This window comes from Manis javanica, chromosome 2 (assembly GCF_040802235.1).
Source record: "Manis javanica isolate MJ-LG chromosome 2, MJ_LKY, whole genome shotgun sequence".
Classification (NCBI taxonomy): domain Eukaryota; kingdom Metazoa; phylum Chordata; class Mammalia; order Pholidota; family Manidae; genus Manis; species Manis javanica.
The window spans coordinates 209,261,039-209,280,076 of NC_133157.1; the positions used below are offsets into that span (position 1 = coordinate 209,261,039).

The following is a 19,038-nucleotide window of genomic DNA, read 5'->3' on the forward strand; positions in this document are numbered from 1 at the left end:
GAATAACTTGGCATTTGGTTTTGAGGTTCCTTGGGGCCACTGGGGCCTGAATGCTGAGAGAATGGAGGCTGTGAGCCGGGGTTTCTGAAACGTCTTGTCTCTTTGGCCCCACCATATGGTGGTCTCGGGCACCATATCTTTCCAGACAATGTGGCCACAATGGTGTATTTATTATGCCTACAAGCCAAGTCAGAGGAGTGGCTTGGAAGGCTGTGTGTTTTTCTGGTTATTCCAGGTTACAAACAGAAAAGTTTTTCTTTCTTTCCTTTGTAATTTTTTTAACTAAAATATGTAAGTGCGTTATTTTTTTTTTTTTCACCAAGTGCCCGCATACGTATATTTCTAGGGTGGCTGGAACCTTCTAGACAGTACCAGAGTCATGCAGACATTCTGATTGCATGTTTGTTAAGCAGTGCTCTCTTAGAAGATGCTTAGCCCAAGAAGGAACTAGAAATAGACAAGGGCCAGAAAAAATCTGGTCATTTGAATCTTCCAGTTATTTTTGGGTCTGGTGAGCTGAAGTTTTTTTCCCTTTCTGCTAAAACATCTGCTTCATGTCCTTGAAGTAGAGACTTTCTAGGCTCTTGGCTTAAAAAGTGTTGTTTCTTCTGAGATTTACATGATGTGTCGGGACGGATGAATGTGTTGGGTATTTTTCTTTGTCCTGCTAGAACTCAATCTGATCTTTACAGCCAAACAGTCCCTTCCTTTCTAATGTGCCTCTGGGACATTACCAAGCAGCTTTCTGCTATGCCTTTTTCAAAAACCATGATCTTTGATCTAAAATTCTTCTGACTTCACTTTTCAAAATTTCAGATGCCTTTGACATGGCATTTAAACATGGTTTTAGCATTGCCCTTGACTCAGGAAGGCACATATGGGGTGCAATTTGTGTGAGTTTGGCTAATTTACCTATATTTTCACTCTGTAGATATAGGCCTTTGTCATGTTCTTTATTTAACTCTTTCGCTATAATATAGAGAGTGGTAATTTGTAATCTAAAGGTATTTAAATATTATCATCAAGAAAGCTCGTGATGGCTTTTTGGGGATTGGTTAGATTTTATCTCAAAACTATTTTAAAACAACTTGGCATATGATCCAGCAGAGTAAATGCATCCATTTTTGTGAAAGGCAGGCTTATTGAAGACCTACTAGGAGTTAAACACTAGGCCGATGAGGGAGCTGCAGAGGTGGTGCCTGTCTTCTGAGAAGTCCCAGGCTAGTGCCTGGGGTCAGGGGCATGAGGCTGAGCCAGTCTGTTGACAGGAGAGGGAGGCAAGACAAAGGCAGCAGAGGAATGTGGGTCAGCGGTGTGGGGCTGATTCAAAAGCCCTAAGCTCCGAATGGCACGTCTTGAGTCTTCATCAAGCCCTTGATACCAGCTCATGGCCTCTGGGGTCCTGGGCTTGGCCATACCCCAGCTGGGAAGTAAGGATTAGACGTGGCAAGCAATTTTTGTTATTTCCTTTGACCTCCTTACTGTACAAAGTCAGGAGCTTCTCATTTAATTAACTTCCATATTACTATTAATTTAAATATAAAAGCTATGGTGAAGCTTTCTGTTTCAATCTCTACTACAAGTTAATCAAGAACTGTCTATGAGAGAACAGGAACATTTTAATGTAGTAACCCTTGAGTCTGACATTCAAATAGTTCAGTCTATTGCTTTTCACCAGAGGCTGCAAGGCTATCATGATACACCTAGTAAAGAGACTCACATACTTTGTATCTTTTTTGTTATTGCACTAACATTTTTAGTTCTTTAGTTTTTAAAAAGTTCTCACCCCCATTTAAACTTTATTTCCTAGGTTTCTGTAGCTACTGTTCAAGTTATGATAGGTCACACTTGAAAGGCTCTCTTGGTAAAGCATCATAGTGGCTTCTTATGGGATTATATTCTTCATCTTGTTTTAAAAAGCTTGCTGTATTCTCCAGGGGTGATGATTTCTAACTAAGAAGATTTCTGTTTAGATGAAAAGGAAAGGATATTAGCAAGTCAGGGAAGGCAACTTGGATGTGCAGCTTTTGGACGTGGGTTTAATCATCCTTATATAATATTCAGTGGCAAGCCATGGACTGTTTAACACACAAAAATGGGAAGATTGCTGCTCGAATACCAGTTTGACTTTATTATTTTCCTTTTTGTGTCAATTGTGTATCCTGCACTTTCTCACCGTGCGCCCCCCCTGCCAGTGGACGCTCTCGGTAAGTCTACCATCCGAAATCTCTGGTGGCTGGTCACGGTGTGGTCCTTGCTGTGGGCTTTCCGTGGTTGTCCAGACCTATGCTAATTGCCCAAGTTTTCCAACCAGCTCAGAACAATCAATTGTGCCTACTTAATTTTCCATAACCCTAAGAAAATTGTGTGTGTGTGTGTATGTCTCAATCATTTTCTTTCTTCAATATTTGGCCCTTTAATGGGTTAGCACAACATTCTAAAGCCTTTGCATCGTTGCAATTCATTATTAGACTCATGGAAAAAAGAAATACCAAATGACTTTGGCCCTCTTTTCTACAGAAAATAAATACACTTAAACATACATATCTATCTAAGTATATATGTATGTATGTATTTATATCACAAAACATGTAGAGGTGCATTAAATAACTCAAAATAATTCCCAAATCAGATTTGCTTGTAGTAAGCTTGCAAAATATCTTTAACTTTGTCACCCCAGGGCCATATAGTTCTTTCTAAAACCGTAATTCATTTAAGAAAAAAAAAATCAAAACCGAAGTATTTCTTATTTCAGCAGAGTTTGTGAAATGTCTCATTTCAAAAGTATCAGATCTTCAGATTCAATAATCAAAATGATCTTCTTGACTGATTGTTGAACCTCATTCTGTGGGTGATTTTGCTTCTAAAACTTCAAGTCGCTTTTGGAGTCTCGTGACTGTCCCTCTGTTTTGGAAAGGTCTGTCTGTGAGGTGTCCATGTGGTTTATCCTGCCTGACTGTGCCTGAGTGTTCTCTGAGAACATTTTTACTAACAGCTTCAAGGAGGTTTTGGAATTGGAATCTGTCATCTGTGACCAACCCAAACCACGCAGGCCTCTGTGGCAAGGCAGGGCCAGGACGGCCTGCTGTCAGGGGAGCACAGTTCTGCCTCGACTCCCCTCATGGTGACAGTGGGCTCATGGTTCCCCAGCTGGAAAAATGATCTTTTCCCTTCCTCAGTGTTGTGATTATGAAACAAGCTTGAACAGGTTTTAGTGTACCTTTGGAAGAAAGGTAAGACAGCCACGTTTCTACTTATTGATAAAATTCACAGAACATAAAACCCACTGTTTTGAATTGAACATTTCAGTGGATTTTAGTATTCACAGTGTTGTGTGACCATCACACTAAAACACATCACCCCCAAAACACACTGGATACCTTTGAAGCAGTCACTGCCCATTATCCCTCCCTCCAACCCCCTGACAGGCACTGCTTTGCTTCCTCTCCATGGTGTGCCTATTCTAGACATTGCATATAAAGGGAATTATATAATATGTGGCCTTTTGAGGACAGAGTTTTACTAGAACCTTTGCTGAGAGGCTGGCGTGAGTCGGCCTGTGGAGTAAACTGGGCATTTTATTTGTTTTAAATAATGGGCAGCATGGTTAGGATGAATAAAGAAACTGCACAGCCTTTTGGCTGTGTGACTTAGATTCTGTTCATCTGAGGAAAAGTCTCCACAGCTCCCTCAAGTCCTGTCTCGCAGGGGCCTGTTTGCAGGGCTAAGCCGTGATGACATATAATCACAGTGGTAAACTTGGGCATAAAGGTGTGAGAAAGCCATATAGCTTAAAACCCTCATAAATTTTTCTTTGCAAGTTTTAAATCATATTTGAACCTGGACATCGGTATTTTAACAGTTTCCTTATAGTTAAAATGTTCTGGTATAATAAGAAAAACGTGTGTATGTACACATGTACATATATGGGACTCTCCTTTGGTCTAGTTAGAATTATTTACCTTGAACCCCATGTCTCTGCATTAGTATTATTGGCTGGGGGCCTCCACGAGGTAAGGAATTTACAACTCAGGATGTATTCAGCCAGGGATGTACCACTCCCTTGAGGAACTGAGGCTCAGTGGAAGCAAGTGAACTGGTTTAGTCTGGTGTGCTCAGAGCTGTGATGAGTATTAGCGGAAGTTATAGCAGTGGGGCAAAGAGAAAGGAGCCCGGCTAAGCCTGGGGTGGGAGTAGATATGAGGGAATGAGCAAGGACCAGCTGTGGGAGAGATGCTCAAGGTAGAGGGGACAGTGTGCACCAAGATATGGCTGTCACCAAATGGGAGCACCAGAACCCGTCATAAAGGGTGACTGTGTCTCAGAGCAGTGCCCTGAGGGAACTTGTGTGTGACACCCTGAGTCAGCCCTTTGGGGAGCTACCAGTCCACTACAGGGGGACTGTGCCATATGAAAACCTCAGGGACCCCCACTGTTTAGCCTCAGCTCCCTGGCAGCCCTAACCTGTCTGCAGATGGTTCTATCTCTGGGCCTCATTAATGCTCAGATCTCAAATTGGACTAAACTCCCCCATCACCCTTCTTTCCTTACGTGCCAAGAAAGGAAACGCGTGTGCAGTAGGGAATCCTTTCTAGTTGGCTTATGCGTTCTCTGGTCACATCACACGTGTGCACACATTTCTGCACACACTGCTTCTCTGCTTACAAAGCTGGCCGGCCTACTCTCAGAAAGCCCCCAAAACCTGAGTTCCATAGGTGGGTGGTTCTCCCTGACTCAGTGGCCGGGACTGAGTGCATCTGAGTCCCCTCCAACCACTTTCGTAGAGGGACTTCCCATCTGAAAAGTCAGAGTCATCTGCTACAGGGCTGCCTGGCATGAGGCAGAGGCTTCTTCACTCTGTTCCTGCTGTGAGTAGGAGAGGCTGGAAGAGACAGACTGCTCAGACGGCTGTGTGGCCAGTGCAAGGAGACCAGCTCCTGCCATGGGTGTACCTCCGGAAAGGTATCAGAACTTGCCATCCCCTTAGGACTTCCTGGGCCACTGGAGTCAGGTTGGAGCTGAGAGTGGCCCTCCCTGTATTGCTTCTGGTGATCCAAGGTTTCAAGACCAGGCCTTGGAAGGAAGGTGGCAGCTCCTAGAAATCTCTGAATACTTTCCACGGTCACCTCCCCACTGGTGCGTTTGCTGTTTGCAAAGCGAACTAAAGTAACGTTCTTTCCTAAATACTGCCATGAGGTGGCAGGAGAGCTGGCCAGTGGCTCCAGGCTGCTTCCTCGCCACGCTGTGCCCACTCCTGTGGGGGTCCCTGCAGGGGACTGACTGCCACACCAGTGTAAGTGGTAGAAGTGCACATTGGGCCCAAAGGGCAGATTGTTCTCTGTTGAAACTTGAGCTGTAACTGGTCCTTCCTGAAGTCCAGGGGAGGCTCTAAATGTGGATAGGCAATGGGTTTGGGCTTGAGACGTTGCTGGGTCACTTGCAGTCTTGTGATCTTTCTGGGTGTTTAGATACAACTGCGACACAGCAGGGAAGACTGTTGAGTCACTGTTTCATTCCAGGCTTGGGAAAGGCATTGTGGGAGCACACACATCTAATTATGCAGGAAATAACTGAATGGGGTGCAAATCCTGCTTACTGGGAAAACCTGTGAAATGGTCAAGGAAGGACGTTTTAATGATGAGTCAGCATGAAAGAACTGCAACCTGACATGTGTGTCCCGGGAAACACCAGATAGAGCCATCTGCCGAGCAAGGGGGCAGGAACTGGGCAGCCAGGCGCCAGCCAGCCCTGCAGGGCCACCCCCGTGCTGGCAGGACGAGGGGAGAAGCACCGTAAGGAGGCAGCCCTACTCCTTCTGCCTTGGTGAGAGCAGGAGTGGCAGGATTTTACTTGTTAGACCCTGTGTCTAAAAAGGATTCAGAAAGCTGTTCCTGGTGGAAATCAGTAGATTCATTGGAATTTAACCCAGGAAGCTCCTGCAAAAAAGGGCTGCTCCCTTTGAGATGAAAGTATGTAGTCCTTGGAGGCTGGGGGATCCATTGACCATACAACTGAGAGTCCTAGGTAAAAACAGGCCAAACAGCAGATGCACCAGAGACCCAGCCCCTTCCTTGGCAGAGCTGGTGCCCGGGAAATCCTCACCTCGGCACAGCCCAGTGTGCACCCTGCCTGCAACTCTGGTTGCAAAGAGCTGAGTGTGGGACCCAAAACAAATGCCCTGAAATGTCCCTGTGCACAGTGAGACTGTCGTCAAGGTGTGGAGGCCGTGCTTCCTGTAGCTGCATTTGGAAGCCTGGGAGAGGTATTTACAGTAACAGGTGGATGGGGAGGGGAAGCACCCCAGGGCTTTTCTCAGTGTTAGTTTTGACCAAATACCAAAAGACAGAGTATTTAAAGGACAAGTTGTTTGAAATATGGATTCCTTGCACAATATGGTTTCTGCCTACCTAGGGAGCACTAAATGGATGCTTCAGCATGTGACTGGCTGGCAGGCTGGGGTGGTCATCCTGCCTCTCAAGTTTCAAGCCCTTGACAGTTTTCAGAGGGCTCATTGATTCACATTTCATTCACATTCTCCGTGACTTCTGCCCTTGAGTCCTGGCTGTTCCCAGAAAGCATGTCTTCTTCATTCAGGAAGCATGGATGAAGTGCCTCTGCTGTGCTAGACCCTGTTGGAAGCAAAAGTAGGCCTCTGCCCTCCAGTTGTCCCCAGGATGGCAAAGGCATTTGTGTTCTAAGGCCCATTCTCATGCCAGCTGGGTGTCCTACCGTTCAGTCCAGTTCTGACACTACTACCCGGAGTTAGCGTCACCCCCACAGGCTAAGGACTCAGTGCCACAGCACTACCCCCGCCTGCTGCAGTCACTAGCCGCAGTGGGGTCCCGGGCTACCCACACTTCTGCCTGGCCAGCCTCAGATTCAGGGCTTCCTGTGAATTCCTCTCAGGTTTGATAATTTCTTAAGACGACTCACAGAATTGAGGAAAGCACTATACTTAGAATCACCAGTTTTTTATGCAAACGAACACCCAGGTGAAGAGCTAGCCACATAGAGCCACAAGGTGGGTTTTGGTGGGTGCAGAGCTTCCATGTCCTCCCCAGGACATACCGCCCTCCCATCGCCTCAGTGTATTCACCGACCAGGAAGCTTCCTGAAGCTCGCTGTTCAAGAATTTTTACCCAGGCTTCACTATGCAGGCATGATTGATCAAATTGTTGGCCACTGTTGATAGAACTCAAACCCCAGCCCCTTTCCCTCCTTGGAGGTAGAAGTTAGGGCTGAAAATTGAACCCTTCGTTCTGTGGTTTTTGAAAGGCACCCACGCCCCATCCTGGTGACATGAGGGTTCTCTGAGCCACAGGTTGGCATGGAAGTTTCCTGGTCATTCTCTGAGCTGTCTCTTCTTATTGTTTGCTTTGTTAAGCAAGCTGATTGCTCAGGGACCAGTGAATCTTGATGAGACTCCTACCTTTGGGGAAAGGATTATGGGGTTCCGTATTTCTGTTCATCAAAGAGGACCTTGAATGGAAAGCTTATTATAAAAAAAAAACCCACTGCCCTGCTTACTGTCCCCTGCTGAGGTGTCCATTGTTAGAAGGACAGCTTCAGAGGTGCCGTGTGGATACTAATAGTGCATACACTTAACCAAGTGCACACCACGTGCCAGGCATGGTGCTCTCAGTGCTTCATGTGAATGAATTCACTGGGTCTCACACAGCCTTGTGAGCTTGTTGCTGTTGCTACATGTCACAGATGAGTGGAAACGGGCATAGCTCATTGAAAGAATTAACAGAAACTGAGTTTGTTTGAAGATTCTTAATTCCAAAAGCCTCTAATCTTTTTACCTGATAAGATCTATTTATCTTTTAATTTCTGGTGGTTTTCACTTCTAGGAGTCAATCAAAAGCTGCTGCAAGTTGTTAGGGTAGAGGACTTACAGGGATAACAAGGGCAACTGCTGTTTGGTGGGAGGACATTTTTTATTCCAAATTCTAATTTCCTATCTCTCCTTGCATGTCCATTTCTGTGTTTATATCCCATACTTCAGTATTTAAAGCCCATATTTCATTGATTCTAGGATGCCATCAATTGTAAGATGCACTTGTTTTCTGGACCACAAAAAAAGAAAAAAAACTTCTGTTTACACTAGGACACACACCATTGATTATTAGACATCCCCTGATTTGCTGTGTATAAAAATGTGAAAAAAAACAGGCATCTTAGAATGAAATTTAGTATTTGTGTGCATCGGAGCATGTGAACATCATTTTGCAGGATTCCAGTGGCTTCCCCATGTGTCTGTCTCAGGTAAAAGAGATGACTTTGGGTGACTTCCAGGGTGTTGTGCGTTTGCTCTTCCTGGTGGGAAAGTCCTTTGCCTGTGAATGGTTCCTGGCTGGGTTCAGCCACGAGGCCCAGGTTGGGTTGCCTTGTGTGTGGATGGAGAGGCTGAGAGGTTCCAGATAGTGCTGTTCATGCTTGACTGGCTGTTTAATTGGGCTGTCACAGACGTAGAACGTTTAACTGTGGGCAGCTTGTTCTCGGTGTAGGTTTGCTGTGAGCATGAGGTACAGGGAATGTGGGCTTCTGAACGAGAACGACCTGATGGAGTCTAGCGTAGTGGCCCTGTGCAAGCCACTTGGCCTCCCTTAGTCTCTTTTCCTCCTCTGTCAAAAGGAGATATTAATTCCTGCCTTGAACATTTATGTAAAGACTAAAGAAAATAAATGTAAATGTTTGGAAGATAGGAGATCTTCATTTCTTTCCAGAAGCCTGGTAAACTCCCCCTGATTAAAAAAGAATCAAATCCTTTCTCTTTAGGGGTGTGGCTGTGATATGACGCACATTCATAGTGCTTTGCCCCCAGAACATTTTCTGCAAAGAGAATGATTATATTTCTCCTGGGGGAGAAAAGTCTCCTTGCTTTACTTCTTAAAATTATTCAGCATGAATAGAACCAAGCCCTGGAAACTGGTGGTGAAAGAAAATTCTCAAGATGGAGGTGACTTAGATTTCACATAAAAAGTCACAAGCATTTTCTTTGCTGGGGAATTTTGCCTAGAAAGCCCATTTAAGGCACCCCTCCCTTCTTTCGGCTGCCTGGTGGTCCTGGAATTCGCTAGTGTTACAGTGTCAGGCCGTCTGAATGCATGGCGGTTGAGGCCAGTGGGTCCACTCAGGTCATGTTGTTATGTCAGTGCCTAATGCATTTGTAGACCTTTGAGTACCTGTCTTCTATGCTGAGTGAGAAGATACAGTGCTGAGCAAAAACATTCAAGGGACTTCCAGATCAGTAGGGGAGACTGACATCAGTGGAAGAACTGGAGAAATAAAGATGAAATTAGAACTGGGAGGAGTATCATGAAGGACACATGTAAGGAACTTCTAAGATCAAGTAAGAGAACCCTAATCTGGGGAGACTTCACCAAGGGCTTTCCTGAAGGATCACATCTGCAGGATGAACAGGCACTAGGCAGTGGGGAGGAGGGAGCCGGACCCCGGGGAAGGGCCTCTGGAGAGGAGAGGGAAATAGAGGTCTAAAAACATGAGGGTGCAGCTGGGTGGCTGACCCATGCTTGCCTTGCAGGGCAGGCCATGTTAAGGACATTGGGCTTTTCTTGAAAGCAATGGGTGCTATTAAAAATAAGCAATGATATTTACATTTTGAAAGTAATTTGGGGCTGCTCTTAGTAAGCTGGTCCAAATACGATAGGGGTGGCCTATTAGAGGCTGTTGAAGCTTTCCAGGTGAGAGATCAGGGTAGCCCCATGAGGGTGCAGTCAAGTCCATGTGGGAGCCGGAGTAGCCAGGACGTTGCTGATGGAGTCAGGGATGGCTGTCCTCCTGTTCCTAACGGGAGGGAAATGAACCGGCTTTTGTATATTAAATCAGTGCTAATATAACTGAATTTGTGGACCTAAAAAGATTACTATATGTTAAAGCCAGTGCATCAAACTGGGACATGGAATGATTTCTTAAAAGAGTTGTTTTTGTTTAAATATAATGATATATTGTGTTAGTGACTTTAGGGACTAAATATTGTGTTTTTTAGGTTATGATGTATCCTGAATGGAAATGTACTCCCTATGACTTTAATTATAGCAGTCTTTACAGATTATACTTATTTTAGAATGCTACAATTGGAAAGTCCTTTAATTTTAACATAATACATATTTAAAGTAACTTTGCCATAATTATAGAATAATTTAAATTTATATTTACCATATTAGATAACACTTGGTTCTAGTCATTTTGCTTTTCTATGTAGGTATATTTTAAAAAGTCAGTGTTATTAATTATAACTTTTGAAAGGAAGAGATACATTTTTCCAATTTCTTTTAATTACAGACTGATATTGAAAGAAATTGCTGCCATAATGAAGGCACATCCCAGTGGGTTTGTTCAAGCAGTTACACGTTTTAATGTAGCTCCCCCAGCTCCCCTTCACCCTCCTCCACTGAAGTTAAGGACATCTTGACAGCCTTCCATATTTGACTAGAATATAGTGGAGATGGTGAGATTTGAAGCAGGCCTCTAGGCCCGAAACCACCCGGCCTCCCCCAGTGGGGCCAGAGACTGGCCACGCTGTTTGCAGGTTGCAGAGAAACAGTATTGATAGCGTTCTGGAGCTTCACTACCAGAGGGCTGTATTGTGTGTACACTCAGGGGAAGTGGATTCACCTGCACACGCCAGATTCCAAAGTAGAGGAAGGGAAAGCCCACAGTGTTCACAGGGCCGGTGATGCCCCAGTCTTCCCTCCTGGCGCTGTGTCCAAGGACAGGAGGTACCTGTACCCTCCCCCCACACGTCCCAGAGAGAATGGGAGAATGCTTTTACAGGTTTCCTGTCCGCCGGGAATGTGTGAAACCTAAGCTCCAATGGCCAGGTTAAGGTGTGGGACCACTCACCCTGCAGCCTGGTGGAAGAGGAACTGATAGAATTATCCTGAGCAGTAGATGCTGACTAAATGGAGGAATAGGAGAGTGGATAAACCTAGAAAATATGCCAAAACTTCACAGACAGTAGATTCTTACATAATATCGTGCCTCTCGTGCATCTGCACTCATTTGACTAGCACGACTTACATGTACCCAGTGTTCACTGTACTTTCCTGGCTATCTAACATGTTTTCAAAGGTGACCGTTGACTCGTACTATTTTCTTTTATATGCTAACTTAGAATTTAATTCCTGCCTAAGAAAAGACTTTCCTTATTAAAATTCAACCATCTTTTCCATTGGGATATTCTTGAAGCCTGACCACCTCTTTCTTCAGATTAAGCTTTCTCATCTGTTTAGGCGAGGAAATATAGAATACGTTCCTATATTCAAGGCAATTTTCCACAGCCCTTTTTCAAATTAAATAACGCATTGGCATTTTCTCTACAACACTCTTAAGCAGAAGGGTAAATGGTGACTAGGTAGGCCTCTTGCACAGGAGGCAGGTGGGATTCATTCATTCGGCTTGAGGCAGTGGGGCAGGAAAGAATGCCTCCACCGGGAGAGGGGTTGGGCTGTGTGGGCTCTGTCCTGGTACCACCTTTCCCTGAATGACCCTGCACGAGTTCTTTCCCTCTTCTGGGCCTCGTCCTCCACTGAAACACAAGCAGGTCGGGTAATCCCTGTGGCCCGGTCCGTCGCTAACATTCTGTGTTTAAAATGGTTAAACATTTATTGAGCAGTTGCCATATATACACATGGCAGCATACGGGGGGCTAGGCTGGGAGAGTCCATATTCCTGCCCTGAAGGAGTTTAGAAATTATTTCTCTGGCTTGGTGACAGGTGAAGCTTCTTCTTGAGGAGCCTTGTGTGGAAGCTTGCAAGCTGGTCTCCTGGGTGGTCTCCTTCTTGTCCCCACCTGCAGATCGGATACACAGCAGCCCCTCCCTCTGACACAGTGTCTGTTTGTCTGCCCATATTTACCTTCTAGCACGCTCTGCAGCTGTAGTGAGAGCAGGTGTGAACAGTATGTAAAGAAGTGGGCCTGGCTGTGTTCTAATAAAACTTTATTTATAAAAGATAGTTTGCTGTCTGAATTCTAGAGTTGTTTAAAAGGTGAACATCCTGTCTTAAGCCCTAGAAATGGTTTCCTTCACTGACTCCAGGCTCAGCACCAACTCTGCCTTCAATTTTTCACCCACAGAGACCTGACTGTAGGTCTTTTTGTTACTGGGTTTGTTTTACAGGAAGAGCATTCAGGACTCTCCTGTGGGGAGTTAAACTGACTGCCAAGGATTCCCAGGGGCCCCCCAGAACCAGCAGAGCTTATGCTTGCCATCTTTGTTGTCAGGGACAGAAACTTCTGTCCAACAGAGGCTCTTTGATTGAGGTTGACCCAACAAAGCCAGCTTGTGCCCATTTTTGGAAGCATCCACAGGCCCTCACCATCCCTTAGGCTCCTCAGAATGTTCTGAAAGGAAAGAATCCAGGTTGGCTGCCATGTCCTAGGGTTTTGTCTGTCGCAGGTTCTGTGGACTTGCACAAGGCAAGAGGACAAGTCAGGAGGAGTCACCCCTGGAAATTTTCTTTGTCATGAGTAAGCCAAGATAAATGTGCCCTTTGGGCATTGAAAATTGGAAATGGCTAGAAAAACAGCTGCCTTACATCTTTTCTGAGTATAAATAATTTTCTTATGTCCTAGAAAATTGTGGTTTCCACTCCAGCGAGGATGCAAGGGAGGAGGGGCATTTGTTCCACAAGTTGGTGTCTCAGCAAGCCACACCTGGAGCTTTGTTTTCTTTACAGGGAGAGGTGATATCCAGCCTCAGCTGGACAGCGCTCTCCAAGATGTCAATGATAAGTATCTCCTGTTGGAAGAAACAGAAAAGCAGGCAGTCCGGAAGGCTTTGATTGAAGAACGGGGCCGCTTCTGCACCTTCATCTCTATGCTGCGACCCGTGATTGTAAGCTAGTGGAGAGTTTGGAAGCTTAAATTGCCAGTTGGGAGGAGACACCCCTTCTTTATTTATCCATCATTGAGTCATTGGCAGTCTGCCGTGTGTCAGGAATCGTGATGGGGAATCCCTCTGTAAACCAGTGATTCTCTGCCAGCTGTTGATGGCTGCATGGCCCACTCCTGTTCACAGTTCTTAGCACTGGCTGTTCCACTGACTTTCCTTAAGTCAAGAAAGCCTAGTAGAGTGGTTCTCAAAGTATGGTCCACAGGCCAGCAGCATCTCTTGGGGACTGGTTAGAAATGCAGGTTCTTGAGCCCAACCCAGATCTACTAAAGCCAAAACTCAGGGACTGAGGACCCAGTCATCTGTATTTTAAACAAGGCCTTCGGGTGATTTTCAGGCCCACTGGCCAACCTGAATACTGACCAGGGATCGTAAGGTCAGTAGGAAGGAGCCTCAGTGACTCAGTTCAGACTTACGTTGTGAGTTAACCGCTTGCATGCCATAATTGAGAACTTTGAGAACAACTGTTGAAGCCAAGAAGACACCAGCTCACTTCCCTCAGCCCTAGCAAAGTGCCCAAATGTGAGTTGTTCCTCTGAACATAGAATTTCCCCATGGTCATTCTTGCTTGGGCCCACAGTCCCAGCCTGGTACTTTGGTAAAGTGAATGACTGTTTCTTCCATACTCCCTTGTTCCTGTCTGTCTTGCCATTTATTAAGTTGGTGGATAAAAAACAGGAAGAGAGGAGGGCAGTTAAGTTCTTTTGAGCATACATGTGCTGTCAGAAAGATGTGCTGTCCAGTCTGGACCAAAAATCCAAATCATGTCATCTGTTGAAGCTGAGTGACTTCTGAGAAGGGCCTCAGCCTGTGGAGGTGGCTGTGCTGCAGGAACCCCTGAGAATCCTGAGCAGACCATCTGAGCAAGCCTTCTAGCCCCAGACCCTGCGAGGGAGGCCCATGTGGTCACCTGGACTTGCTCCTACTTTATAGGGTGCACAGGTCACTTCATGATTATGGCAGACTTCTTTTTCCCAAAAGAAAACGCTAGTAGTAAAGGTGTGCTAGTCTTGGGGTGCCTCTTCTGAAAAGTCGGAAGGATTAAGCAGTGACCCTAAGGAGAACAGTTGGATCACGACGATGAAGTAACTCACTCATGATGATAACATGTTATGAATTACTTTCCTTCAGGAAGAAGAAATCTCAATGCTAGGGGAAATAACTCACCTTCAGACCATATCAGAGGATCTGAAGAGCCTGACCATGGACCCTCACAAACTGCCCTCTTCAAGTGAACAGGTAGGAGTAGTAAGTTAAGCACCCAGGAGAGCACACCAAAGAGATAAAGGTCTGCGGTCCTGAAGGTTCCTCTCGGCATTGTCCCATTTAAAATCACATCCCTGTTTCAAATTGAAATACTGTTCTAAGCTCTTTGCATAGATGTCCTCAGCTAATCCTGTTATCCCCATTCTATAGGTGCTGAGGCGCTGGGAGATAAAGTTACTTAACCAGGTTCACCTAGTTAGTTAATGGGAGAACCGGGATTTGGACCAAGCAGCCTAGAGCTGGTGCTCTTAACCACCGTGTTCAGCTACCCTCTAGACATAAATTCTCATAGGAACGTGACTGTGGTGTCTGGTCATCATTTGTGAACTGTTCTCGCTGAATTCCTCCTATTCTAACTAAGTAATGCATGAAGATCTTGCCTATGAAAAAGATGACTTTTTATGCTCATTCATTTGGTTCATGTGATATTAACACTGTATCAAGTGGGAAGAGACTTGGGGGAGGAGCTGATGAATCACATGCTGGCTTTTTCCCTTTGTATAAAATCCTTACCACCTTGGAGAGCCAACTTAGAAGATAAACTCTGTGAACTTATACTTTCCTAATCTATCAGTTGCTTTTATTAGACCATAGCGTGCATGCATTCAGTCAATAAATAGACATTTACTGAGCACCTACTTTACAAATGGGAGGTTGATATCACACTCAAGTTGTTCTTTGTCAAGCAAGAGAGACAAATAGAAATAGAAATAACTGAGAAAGAATTGCTTTTTTTTGATTCTGTCAAGTTGTAAAATACCAAGTCCTGGTCAGACAGGGTACAAGTGACCACTGAATATCAAGTGGCTAACAATAAAAGATCAACAAATCCTGAAACCATTATTATCTTTGAGATACTACAAGATGAAATCCTGTAAATTCCAAACTTGGGTCTTATAAATTGTTAATCTGTCACTATAAATCTTTTTTTTTTGACTGATATTTCATGGGTCCCCTTTGATCCCCAGATTAGTTGTATTTTTTCTTAACAAAAGGATTTTGACATTAATGGATTAGTAGTATAGTTCAAAACATTTTCTGCTTTAGTGCTCACCCCTCAGTGATGGTAGAAATTTGATGTTACAGGTTTTAAGATTTGACAGATAATGTTTCCCTTCTCAGCACCTCTCTTCTTCACTGGCTCTGTCCCCTTAGGTGATTTTGGACTTGAAAGGTTCTGATTACAGTTGGTCGTACCAGACACCACCCTCTTCCCCCAGTACCACCATGTCCCGAAAGTCAAGTGTCTGCAGGTAAGTGAAGCCAGGCTCTGCTACAGCTTTCGGGACACGGTATGTTCTTCATTCTAATGTACTCAAGAGAGCCAGTCTTTACTTCTTAGAGTGGTCTGTTTTAAGCAGGAAATGGTGATATGACGAACTGAAAGAATTCCCTAATGATTTTGGTCTTACTTTTTCACCTCTGGATTAGTTTTGGATCAGAAGGAAAACCCCCAGTTACCTTAGACATTTTGCACATTATTGGGATTTGTCCCATTTTATGAATTCACTTTTGGTTTTCCTATTCTTACACAGACCAATCTTGTCATCACCAAAATAATGAAGGAAATAACAGTGGCTTATGGCCTTAGTTCCTCCCAGATTTTTGTCTCAGGGTTTCATAAAGTAAATGAAATTCTTGCTGTATTTACCACCACCACTATCATCATCGCCATTGTGCTGTTAACCACTACTGTTACCTACCGACACAGAGTCGATTGGAATAATTCATTCAGCTGCAAAACTGTTTGCTAGCAGTTTTCTATTAGAAGGCCATTCTTGGCTTGCTGACTGCAAAGTTTATTCTCTTGTTGTAGGATAGAAACTTTATCATACATCACTTCTCTTTCTTGGTACACTGGACCAGCATATCTCTTTCTTTGACTTTTCAAAGCCAAATGAATTTCCACTTCTCATGAAATAGGATTGAAAGTAAACAGCAGGATGGATCTGCTGAATCTGTGTATGGTTATTTCTGTGTACAAAGTTGTGTGTGTTTCATTGCATATTTGAGCTTGTACAGTATACTCTTGAGCAGCAAGTTCAGACGTAAGATGCTACATCCTTACGTTCTGCATCCTGAAAGAGTTGGTTGGTTTCCTGTCATCTTTTGTGGGCTGTGCATGTATGACAAAACTGTTGTTTTTTGATAACTAAAAACTTTATCTCAACATAAAACAAAGCTGCATGAGTATCCTTTAGTTTCCGTAGAAGATGATGTTGCCCTGACAGCATCAGCTGTGAGCTCCTGGGGTGGAGCTTCACTGAGCTCCCTGGCAGTCCCAGGTGCCCTCTTTTGGCTGACTGATGTCTGGGAGAGCAGAAGTCATAATGACCATGCCCAGCAGCAGTGATTTCCTCCAGCACACTCCTCAGTGTCTCGGAACATTTGCATCAAGTAATTGTCATGTAGAACATGGCCCTTGACTGCCTTATTGGCTTCCAGTTTGTAAAATTCGGCAAGAATCTATTGACAGATTAGGAGCAGTGACCACAGACTTTCTAATCCCAGACCAGGTTGTTTTTTTCATCCCTTCCCATGCTTCTGCAGCTGCCCTTTATACATCAGCTCTGCTCATTTGGACCAGAGAGGGCTTTGTTCCATTCTCTGGTTTTTATAATCTGAATTACTATACAGAGTGTAGAGCATATTTCTTATGCCTAGAAATGGAATGCAAACAGAACTCCCCGAGAGTGTGTGTGTGTCATTTTCCAACATCCTGTATACTGTTCCATCTCAGAAACACAGCTTAGCGTTGATTGCCCATCATCACTGAAAGCTGCCTGCCTCTTGCCAAGTGTGCTGTTAACACCAGGCTCATGGATACTGTAACAGAGAAACATCTGTAATCAGAGTAAAGCCACTCATCAAAGTGCCAACTTTAGTGGTAAACGGTAAAACACCTTGACAGAAATGCACTGAGTTGATTTGCTGCTGTTCTTTATGGCGGTTTTGAAGCAGACTCATGTAGGGTACAAGCACCTTGAGAAGTCCATTGGCACCTGCGCTCCAGAAGCCCTGGTTGGCTGGGTTGGCCTCACTCTCCTGGACCTGGATAGTCCGTCTGAGGTAGACACTTGGCATATTCTAACCAGGGCCCATAGAAGCCTTAGTGCTTTCTGCTACAGTGTCCTGATTTCCTCAAGCAGATGAGCAGAGGAAGTTAGCCTCATCTCTTCATGCCAAGGCATTAGATCCCCTACCTTTGGTGGCAGGTGACATGGCGGAGTTGCGTAGTGCTCGACTCAGTAGCGTCACAGGCCTCCACGCTCAGGATGCTTCATTGCACCATCAGAGAGGTGCATCCTGGCAGCAAGTTTTTGCCCCTTTGCCCACATGGAGAAACCTCTTGTTTACTGGCTTCATGATCTGGCGTATTGAAAGCATGTCTTACCATTCACACTGCTTCTCTCTGGGAGGAGAACTGATTACGTTCTCCTCCCTCCTCTGCCCCCTTGTTTTCTGTTCCCCTCCTTCCCCTTACCTCTCCTTCCTCATCACCATGCCCACCTCCCCCTTGCTTTCCCCCCACAGCAGCCTGAACAGCGTCAACAGCAGCGACTCACGGTCCAGCGGCTCCCACTCTCATTCTCCCAGCTCACATTACCGCTGCCGCAGCTCCAACCTGACCCAGCAGGCGCCCGTGCGGCTGTCCAGCGTGTCCTCCCATGACTCGGGATTCATATCTCAGGACGCCTTCCAGTCCAAGTCACCGTCCCCCATGCCGCCAGAGGCTCCCAGCCAGGTAAGGGTGCCCTTGGCTCAAAGAGCAGCTATCATACTTGGTGCCAGCTGCCATCGATGGCTGGGGCTGCAGAGAGACATTGGCTTGGACAGGCCACTGTCAAGAAACCCCTGGTTTAATTTCTCATCATCAGATGTATTGCTCTGCAAAAAGGAGAGAACTTGGGAAATTGGGTTTGAAGCCTGTGGTGATGGTGAGTCACCACATTGATCTGGGGAGCCCTCACATGTAAGTAGATGGACTCAAAGAGGCTTGCCACTCTCTGGCGTCCCTTTCAGTGGCTGGCTTAGCACGATGCTGTGATTAATGGGCATCGCTCCATGTCACACCTCCAGCCCTATTTCTGGTTCTCTGAACGATGGAGAGCCTGACATTGAACAGCACCTCTGAGCCCTTCCTTGACACTCTTGGGTTCCTTTTATGAGTCTGTGTCAAGAATGGGCATGAATCATCAGAGCCTGTGCTAGAAGCTCTGTCATCATTTTGCTACTAAAAGCAGGGGAGGTGTTGCATCTCTTTCCACAACTGGGTTAGGTGGTGCTTGACCCAACCCAGCTCAGTGCTTCCAGCTGGAGCAGAAGGCAGGAGCTGCAGGGCATGGGGACCCCTGCACCTGCTCCCCCCTCTGTCCTCTCTGCCGCTGTGCCAGGGGACTGGCCTTTCACTTTTTAAGTAAGAGACACAACATACAGGCACCAGGAAACAGGAACATCCTAGGTGCCCCACATTATCTCCTGCTGGGGAGCTTGGTGGCTTCAAGCCCATGTGTACATTTTGAGGCTGACCAAGACTTTGTTCCAAGATCCTTGGGACCTCCAGGGTCACGTGCTTGTCTTGTTTATCTAGGTACCCAATTTGTCCAGCAGTCCCTGAATATCTCCTGGGCCCCGTCCTAGTACCTCCTGTATATGTTATCTGTGTAGTCCCTCCAGCTGCTACGTACAGCAGTTACCACTATTTTGTTGTGGAAACGGTGTCTCAGATGTGACTCGTCCAAGTTGCACAATTATGTGACCTTTGGACCAGGGACCTGGAACAAGGGCTTCTGGCAGTGGGTCCAGAACCCTTTCTCCTCCACCTCAGCCGTAAGGACCCCCTGGGAGAGTG

The 19,038-nt window shown here is 45.5% G+C and overlaps 1 protein-coding gene across 10 annotated transcripts in view; it reads left to right on the top strand.

Annotated features, from left to right (window-relative positions):
* Positions 1-19,038, top strand: part of MTSS1 (MTSS I-BAR domain containing 1) — a 153,063-nt gene that overhangs the window by 124,157 nt on the left and 9,868 nt on the right. For 6 of the 10 annotated variants that reach the window (XM_073230082.1, XM_073230080.1, XM_073230085.1 and 3 more), the window contains exons 7-11: positions 2,196-2,207; positions 12,706-12,863; positions 14,052-14,159; positions 15,342-15,439; positions 17,721-17,931. In XM_073230082.1, coding sequence (XP_073086183.1) covers positions 2,196-2,207; positions 12,706-12,863; positions 14,052-14,159; positions 15,342-15,439; positions 17,721-17,931 — 587 coding nt within the window. The remainder of the gene's footprint in view (positions 1-2,195; positions 2,208-12,705; positions 12,864-14,051; positions 14,160-15,341; positions 15,440-17,720; positions 17,932-19,038) is intronic. The other 4 variants (XM_073230081.1, XM_073230086.1, XM_073230084.1 and 1 more) reach the window with 1 other exon arrangement.